Source organism: Epinephelus lanceolatus, chromosome 13, assembly GCF_041903045.1.
Source record: "Epinephelus lanceolatus isolate andai-2023 chromosome 13, ASM4190304v1, whole genome shotgun sequence".
Lineage (NCBI taxonomy): Eukaryota > Metazoa > Chordata > Actinopteri > Perciformes > Serranidae > Epinephelus > Epinephelus lanceolatus.
Genome location: NC_135746.1, coordinates 17,567,019 through 17,575,736, shown reverse-complemented (window position 1 = coordinate 17,575,736; position 8,718 = coordinate 17,567,019). Strand labels below are relative to the sequence as shown.

The following is an 8,718-nucleotide window of genomic DNA, read 5'->3' as shown; positions in this document are numbered from 1 at the left end:
ATAATAGTCCTCATTCATAAACTGTAATGAGTGTCGCACTTTTATCGATCCTTATAGGGTAATTCTCTTGCCACTTGTTTCTCTGCAGAAACAACAGAAGTCACTCAAGTAGTTCCTCTGAAAGTTTGTCAAGTCTCATAAAGTTTACTTTAGTGTTGGATGACAAATCCAACTATTTGAATTTGCAGCCCCCAGGTTTATTCCCCCTGCACAGAAACCTATTGATTCTTAATATGGTAGGGTAAACTCAATTAAGTGGCCCCTTAGTCTTAAGCGCAGTGAGCCTTGTGGAAATGTGCAAATGGTCATCATGCCAAAATGAGGTTCATTTCTCTCTGTCTCCTAATTTTTTCCAATAATATTATTTACTTTAATTTGACTTTAGTAGTGTACACAAACCTTGAGTAATCACAGGTGCATAGACTTTGTTTATTGAATCTGTATGACATTTTACAAACACCAAACTCGGAGGACCTTCAGTTGAATCTGAAGTTGATTTAAAAGCTAAAACCTGCATGACACATCTCGGCTTATTGTATTTTAAACATCGGAGTTTGTTTGTGCTTCCTCCATGTGCTCCGCTTTCCTTCCACAGTCCTAAGAAAAGGTATGACACCACCAGAAATGATTTGGTTTCAATCCCTCAGCCAGTAGCTCTGATTAGACTTAAACCTGATTTAAAGCAGTGACCTTACAGACATCCATACTATTGTTCTGTGTAATAAACCCCAGTGCTTCAGGGGAGATTGGGCTATAAACCCATAATGCATTCACACTCATTTTGCCTAGCTTGCAAAATACAGTGCTGTACATTTCATTTACCTGTGGAAAAGCCAACAGGCAGAATTATCTCTTACGCTCTTCTTTATTGCCTTTTCTCTTTTAAGCCAAATTGTTTCTCACAGCCGTTGCTGCTCCCCTGACTACTGTAGCTGTCACCGGTGAAAGTCTTGGTGAGGTAGTTAGCGTGCTGAATGACTGTTGTTGTTTCCTAAGTGCAGGTGTAGTCTAATGGTGGGTTCTTCTCCTGCTGTGGAAGGATATATGACTCAGTGTACGGTCCTTACAGCTGGCCTCAGGGGAAAGAGAAAGTTTAAAACACACAAACACTCTCATACATAACAAGTGAGCAGATACTCATCTCAACTTCTTTTCAACATCAAGCATCTTTACCCGTCCATAAAGAAGTATTTCACTGCTGGAATGATGGTCTTTTTTTTTTTTTAATAAAACTCTGTAGTAGAAATACTTTCGAAATTGATGGTACATGATGAATGAAAACAAAAGAAAAAAGGTTGTGGCATTTGCTTTTGCTAAAGAGGTAAAATACCTACAATAACCAGAATGCACTGCGCTGCACCAGACCAACAAACACTGCCCCTGTTGGTGGCCTAATACAAGTTTGTCTATTTTGCCACAGGAAACTATGTAGTAGTGGAATGGTAACAAACAATCTTGAATTACAGTAAAACGGTAAGCTAAAATATGTTTTTGCAAACACATGAGGCGAAAAACAAGCGATGCAGTAATAGAATCATGGTGCATATTTTGTCAGCATAGCCAACTGCAGTTAACGTTAACCTCTTTCTAGCTACATAACCCGCCCACCTGAACCTACTCGTCAGTGCATTATCAGTCCCTCTTGCTCCTTGGCCTGGAAGCAGAAGTGTCAACGTAACAGCTGTCAGCAGTTAACTAGCTATGTAGTACTGCATTAAAAGAGAGGTGGTTAAGGTTAGGGTAAGGCAAGGAAAATATAAATAATATATTTATATAAATATATGTAGGGTAAGATGGGGTAAGAATCTCCGTGGGGTAAGATTATGATTATCTAGTAGTCATATGTAACCTCATATAGTTCATATAGTAGTAGTATATTATTGTAGTTTTAACAGCTTGCTGGTGTTATTAGCTAGCAATCATTAGCATTGCTAGTAATCTAGAATTAGCCAAAAAGTTTTGCAAGCTTGCTGGAGGAAGGGATCCTGAAATACAAAAAAATAAGCCTGAAATAAAAACATCCTAAAATAAAAACAAGTAGCCTGAAGGAAAGGCTAAAATGTTTCTAGATAATTCATTTATGGGTCAGGGTTGGAATTTTAATTTTATATTATTAATCAATCAATTAATTTTATTTATAAAGCCCAATATCACAAATCACAATTTACCTCACAGGCCTTTACAGCATATGACATCCCTCTGTCCTTAGGACCCTTGCAGTGGATAAGGAAAAAAAAGTATTTTTTAGTTATTATTATTATTATTATTATTATTATTATTATTATTTAGTTAGATAGCTCATTTTGAGCTTGGGGGCTTCTTGCCTCAATAGTGGATGAAGATGCCCTTTTACCAAATACTTATTTTTGTGCTGTAACAACAAAATTGGCCACTGTACCATTTTCTCCCAACATTGTGTTGGTTTAGGGGGCGATCACACCTACAAGGAGCACTAGAAACGAGACGCCAGTAAAAATAATTGATTCCCTATGATACGGCGCATCTGACTGGTTTTCAAGCATTTTTTATGACGAGCGTCTTTCTGGCGTCTTTTCAGATGCGTGTTCTTTTTCTGGTGTCTTTTTAGATGCGTGCTTGTAGACGCTGAAAGTTCAGGCGCCAGTAGCACCACCAGCAGAGCAACGGCAAGTGCCCTCCTCCATCTTGGGTCCATTTTCAATGATCGCCTGGTTGTGCATACACCCCCGCTCTACAGGCGCTCCTTGTAAGGGGCACTCATTGAAACCTGTAGGTGTGATCGGCCTCTTATGCATCATCATCCTGCACATGCTAAAATCACATCGGAATATGTTTTAATTTTACAGTAAATTGACTCTGTTCTTAAAGGGGGAATCTTCCCATATTTTACCCTATATAACATATTTTATATTTTCCTCGGGGTGAGGGCAAGGGCATAAGGTAGCTACAATGGGTCCCAGTGCAGGCTATTATAACGGGCCCTAACGCACGCTATTGTGCTCATGTCATCTTGTCACATGATCCATGACTTGACACTGGAATATATCAACAAGCAATCATCACTGCATATCTTTATATAACAAAAAGTACTATATAAATAATACTAAAAAATAATTTAACAATTTGAATAGTTGATTTATAGTTATAGAACAATAGATTTAAAGAATAGTTCATTTATAATTATAAATTAAGCACACAATTTTGTTATAAATGCTACTGACTATTTTACAAAAAAAGAAAAATTAACATAATGGGGGTGGGGTTGCCTTTTTCAAGGGCACATACAGCATGTGGCACTTTCTTTTTCTTCTATTTAATGAGAGTTCTAAGTTGAATACAGGCATATTGTCAAAGTGGCAATCACTCATAAGGGCCCATTCTCCACCTGACGCACTGTTTGGAAGGCCCATAGACATATATACATAGACGCCGCATCGAGCGCTGAGCCGTACGTCAACGTCGCCGCCATATTGGATATGGCAAGGCTGTGCTGTAAACTAATACAAGTAAATGGACTTAATTTCATAAAGCGCCTTTCTACAAAGAAATTTACGTTAATGCCTCTCGTTTATTCATTCACACACACACACACACTTGGGAAACAGGCACCAAAAATAATGTATTTTAACTTCTCAGATGGCTAAGATAAGAACTTTATTGACCCCACACAGGAGTAATTCACGTTACATCAGCTATAGAAAACAAGGTAGTGCCAAAAAACAATACACAGTATATATATATATACTTGTATTAGTTTACAGCGCAGCCTTGCCACAATCAATATGGCGGCGAAATTGACGTATCGCAGCAGCGGGCAAACCCACTCGATGCAGTGTCTACGTATATGTCTATGGGAAGGCCCACTTTCTCTTTGGACCCCCAACCACACAGGCCACAGTGCAACCACACTGCCTGCACTGTCTCTGTGTAAGGGTAATGGGAAGGCTACATCTTGCTACTTATGCTAATGCTACATTAGCAGTTAGCTAACCTTAGCTATGACGTATTACCTTAAAAGAGAGGCGGTTTAAGTTAGGATAAGGGTAATGGAAAGAGTTACAGCTCGTTACTTGTTAAGTGAATTACGTATTATGAACTATAAAGCAGATTATAGCTACATTTGATCTCATTTACTCACCACAGTGTAGCATTGTAGCAGGGTTCAGCTAATGGTCTTGCTGGTAGGTTTGTCTTGTGCTAGTGGTGGGCGGGGCGTTGTTTGTGGGGGCGGGGCGTGTTTCTTACGCTTTACAATACAGGAAACAAAATGGCGCCGCTTCCTGTTCACAAACTCTAGTAGTAACAGCTAAACAGTGCGCTAAAATATGCTTCTGAAGACATTTTAGGCGGAAAATGGGCGATATGGTAACAGAATAATGGTTTATATTTGATCAGCACTGCTTGATTTACCGTTTAATTGAAGTTTGGTCTGCTTTTGAGAGAAAGCCGTGTTTATCTTATGGCTTCTGTACTCTTTGTGTTGGCGGTGTCAGGCATACAAATGTGGAAGTACAAACTCCTGGTCGGCAGCAGCCAAGGAAACAACAAAAATGAGGTGAGAGATGAGCAACAGGGAGGTATGGGCGTTGGTAAGATGGTGAGAAGTTTACCACAGTTCATTAAACATACTAACCTCATTGTTTTGATACACAGCTGCTGGCAAAATATCCATGTCAGTGGTGGTAACGCTGTGTGTTGCATTTTCTGGATAATAAGCACTTTACAGGGTTAATAGATCACTGTGATGTTTCTATGTATGAATGTTTTATCTATTGGTATGTCCGTGTCATATCTCAAAATCATTAACAAACTACAAACGACCTCTATCATCACATTGTAAAGGCTGTGGTAAGGGATAAAGCCACCACTCTTTTATATCAACTGAAATGAAAATAGGTTTTAAACTCTCTCCACAGAGAGAGGAGGTCCTCTCAGTCTCTGCTGAGGCTGCTGCAAATCAAACTCATCTCAATGAAAGCCCACCGGCTGCCTGTAAATGCCCCTCTCCTCCCTGAACACTGGGTGACGCTGTTTTTACGCACTGCAATCCAACCCAAATCCTGTATGAGGTGGAAGTTTTTCCTCTTTCCACGTCCAGTAATCTGACACCCAAAAAGACTCGCAGCAGAAGGATGGACCCTTAACTCGGCTGGAAGGACGGAAGGAAGGAGCACTCACCCAACGAGCGCAAACGAGAGGGACCGAGCAGAAGCCGAAACCGCTGTGCGCAAAAAACAACCCCGTGGCTGCGGCAGCGGAGGAGAGGCTGGGTGCCTGCGCGTCTCCAAAATAACTGGCCGTCCGCTTCTAAATGCTCCCGAAGCGACAAGTTTCACTTTCCACAGGCGGATGGGTGACTTTCCACGGCGCTTTGTGAGGAGGAGATGATGAAGAATTTCAGCGGCAGTCCCCTTCACAGCAACAACCAGACTCCCAACCACGTTAGAGAGCGAAACAACAGAAAGTACAGCTTACTCTCTGTTATACCGCTGCGATTCTCCCTGCGAGGTTATGGTTTCTGCATGGCTACGCTGTTCCTCTTCTGTTTCGGCTCCCTTTTTTACCAGCTGAACGGAGGACCCCCTAAAATCCTGCTGGACATCCGACAGTATCTCGGTAAGAACTTTTTCATTTTTTCCTCTGCTGGCCGAAGCGCGTCATCATCAAAGAGATTCTTGTGAATAGAAGTTGCAGTGCACGTCTAGACGCCCTGCTTTGATTAGACGTGTAAAGGAAAGTTCATCCTAAAAATGAAAAGGGAACTACTGGGGGCTTGCACCTCTCATTCACTCCTCTTTTATGGTATCACCCAATGCGTCCTCTTTCACCTCAGAGGAGTTATCTTGACCTCCTCTGATCATTCATAATATTTAAACCTTCAAAATAGCTCCATGTGAAGTCACTGACACATTTTAGTAAGAGCCTGTTCTGACATTTAAACGTGCACAACTGATTTAAAAATATCATAGTTTAAAATTCAACATATTAAGACCCCAAAATCCCGAGGAATGCGCTCCCCTGTGCACCATCTGAAGATCAGTTCTGACTTGCCGGAGCGAGATTGGGATCTATTATGGTAACAGGAACACTCACAGCAACTGTAAAGATTCATACTGTACGCGGATGATGACTGACACCTCTTCTTGCACAGCCAGCTGGTGCGCTCCAGCCACACGGCGCTCATTACGCACGACTGGCACCGGTGGAACAAGCGCGATAGTGTTCCTGAAAAACTAAATGCATGCTGGTGTTTTGAGACGGCTCAAGCGTGCTGTGTGTCAGGCTCTGTGCTTCTATAATCGAGACAGTGAGACGCATGTGGAGCTGGTTGTTATAAGGTAGATGTTGCCAGCTGTTTTCATAGCAGAGAGATAGGTTTCTGATTTGAGATAGTGTGCCCTGAGGGGAATGAGTTTTTCTTTAGATAAGACTGGCACTGCTTTATTGGTGTCATTACAAGAGGAAAGAGGATGAGAGAAAAAGAGAGTCCATGTGTGGCTGCATCTGCATGGACGTCAGGGTTTTGGTTGAGATGTATCAAAAGTCCAAAAAGGAAGTCTGCTTGTGTGTTTATTTTTGCTCCAGTGACTTAAGAGCAGCTGATACTCTCCACACACACACAGAGGTGACTTCTTATCAGCCGTGTCTGTCAGTGCCACAAGTTGGGCTGCAGCTGGGGAAGCGTGTGTGTCTGTGTGTTGAAAGGAGGTTGTGTTCCTACCTATTCCTCGCAGAGGACTCGGGGCCTTTATGACGTGATAAACATCTGGAACAGAATAAGAGTCACTCACCAAGTCAGCCACTAATCCCGTGGGTCAGATTGGTTTCCTGTAGACACACATGGCACATGCATGTGCACACACATACACACATGCCTGCACGCTGCAGCTGTCAAGAAATGATTTTGATTTGGTCCAGTGTTGCAAAACAAAAACTCAAGATGCTTTCAACGTGTAGTTTGTGCAGCACATGAGACACATCTGTCAAATGCCATCCAATAACCGAATTAAAAGCCAGTTTTATAGAGTTATATGGAGAGTGTTAATACTGCCTTCGAAAATGTGACTTGATTGCCCAAGCAGACTCTATGTACACTGCACACACTGAGGCAAAATTCAATCAGATGAAAGTTTGCCTCCTAAATGTGATTCAGAAATTGCAGCAATCGAAGCGAGCAAATTTCAGTTTAGAGAGTAAATGCACAAAGCTAATGCGCGCACAGTCGTACAGCTGTTATGTCTATTACGCTCACTTTCTCACTAAGGAGCACCCTGCTTCTGAGAATGCTGTATAACCTGAACACACACACACACACACACTTATCAGCTGAATCTCAAACACTTTATCACACAGGGACAGGATGAAGCAGATGTGTGTACTATAAGCACAGACTCACACCAGCAAACAGACAGAAACAAATATATTATCTGCACCGTCATAATCCACCAGCGCTTAAACGCACATGGACCACGAGGCTGAGGAATCCCTCTGTTAGAGAATGACTAGGCCCACCTGCATGACGTGATCCTCGCTGCAGCTCTGCACAGGGACCCCGAGGGCCTGTCAAACACTCTGACTCTTCTATACTCTATCAACCTCAGGGAAAGGGGGGGGGGGGTTTCTTATGTAACAGTGACACAAACACACTGTAGCACCTCCGCTGGGGTCTGGATGAGTAATCGTCTCCGCTCATTACGATGCCGGGGCAGGGAGAAAAGGCTTTGTTCCAGAATCAGATGGCTGCGAGCTGAAAGACAGTGGCACTGTGTTGAAGTAATTGATAAGCGGGATTTCAGTAATGGGGTTTTCAAGATAGATTTATGGGGAAGGACGGGGAGAAGTTGATGGATTGATAGGCTTCAGTCTCGAGCATTTAAAGGAGAGAATTAAAAACTGGAAGAAAGGAGGGAATATTCCTTAAGAGTGGTGGCAGAATGATTTCGGAGAAAGGTTGGCACAGAACCTAATGTTCCACAGTTTCCTCTTTGTGTCTCTCTCAGTCGTCAATCTACGTCTTCTGTCTGAGTGTCGTACCGTAGATCGATGCATGGAGCAGCTCACTGGATGAGTCAGGACTCCAGCACACAGTGTAGAGGAAACTTCTTACCCCACCAACTGGAGCTAATGAGAAAATAAAGAGGATATTCAGCATTACTAATCCGCCAATGTATGTGCACTGTATGTGGTGACGGGCAGGCCAGCAGCCTCCTACAAGCATCCAGTGATTGGCCGATTTATTTACCTAAAGCTGACTCGTGTTACTTTTGGCTGTACTGTGCCGAGATGAAGGTGAGGATTCCTGGTGGGGTACATGAACGTGGGTGTGTATGGGAAAGAGAATAGTAGGTCGATTTTGTGCGAGTGTGTTGCTCCCAGTTGGACGCACTGTAGAGGGAACAGACCCTGTTTTGTCTGGACCGGCGTGGAGGTTGGTGTTTGAGGGTGTCACTCAACGTATAGCTGCAGCTACTAAAACGTGCAGACCTTTCAGACGTGGACCGACAGCCTGTCATGGGCCCTTTCTCACACTTTCTTAATCTCTGTCTCGCACACATACATACTGACATCACCTCGACCGATGCGGCTACTTTGCCAAAAGGCCTCAATTTGAGTGATGTCTCTGTCTTGGAAGGTGTGTGTCTTCATGTGTGAATGCACAATCACGCCTGGCTGTGTAGCAGTGATTCCCCTGACGTTCGGCTGAGCTGGAAGGGCTCTGACTGAAACATGATTAAATTC

General features: G+C 42.8%; 1 protein-coding gene across 2 annotated transcripts in view; it reads left to right on the top strand.

Annotated features, from left to right (window-relative positions):
- Positions 1–4,948: 4,948 nt before the first annotated feature.
- The window catches only part of usta (uronyl 2-sulfotransferase a), a 96,806-nt gene continuing 93,036 nt past the window's right edge, over positions 4,949–8,718 (top strand). The window contains exon 1 of one of the 2 annotated variants that reach the window (XM_033647831.2): positions 4,949–5,595. In XM_033647831.2, the coding sequence (XP_033503722.1) occupies positions 5,364–5,595 (232 nt within the window). In that variant the 5' untranslated portion in view covers positions 4,949–5,363. The remainder of the gene's footprint in view (positions 5,596–8,718) is intronic. The other variant, XM_033647832.2, reaches the window with a different exon arrangement.